General features: G+C 69.3%; 1 protein-coding gene across 1 annotated transcript in view; it reads left to right on the top strand.

The window, feature by feature from the left end:
- DPYSL4 (dihydropyrimidinase-like 4) overlaps positions 1-384 on the top strand; it is an 18,590-nt gene that overhangs the window by 1,570 nt on the left and 16,636 nt on the right. Inside the window, 1 exon segment of the mRNA XM_010581941.1 lies at positions 311-350. Coding sequence (XP_010580243.1) covers positions 311-350 — 40 coding nt within the window.

Genomic DNA, 384 nt, shown 5'->3' with positions numbered 1-384 from the left:
CGTGGGGGGAGCGTCAGCCTGCCTTGCTCCTTGCCCCCCTGCCCGGCATCTGCTCGCCTCCGAGCCCCGGTGCTCCCCCCCGGGGCCCGGGGCCCCCCCCCGGCGCCGGCGGCTGGTGGGGAGCGGTGTGCGCTCCCCGGCCCGGCTGGTGTGGGAGGGGATTCCCTGCTCCCGGCGCCAGGGCTTCTCAGCAGGAGCAGGGAAAATCTACCGGTAGCGATGCTTTTTTTTTTTTTTTTTTTGTTTTCCCCCACCTTCCCCTCGTTTTGCTGGCTCATGGCTGAGTTCCCTTGAAAACGTCCCGGTGGGTGCCAGGCGCTGCGTGAGCCGGGGACGGGCCGCGTTAGTCTGTGCTGGGGGAGCGGCTCGGGGGGGGCACAGCTG

This window comes from Haliaeetus leucocephalus, unplaced genomic scaffold (assembly GCF_000737465.1).
Source record: "Haliaeetus leucocephalus isolate CR32 unplaced genomic scaffold, Haliaeetus_leucocephalus-4.0 Scaffold830, whole genome shotgun sequence".
Taxonomy (NCBI): domain Eukaryota; kingdom Metazoa; phylum Chordata; class Aves; order Accipitriformes; family Accipitridae; genus Haliaeetus; species Haliaeetus leucocephalus.
The sequence above is the reverse complement of the archived record's forward strand: the minus strand, read 5'-3'. Positions and strand labels throughout refer to the sequence as shown.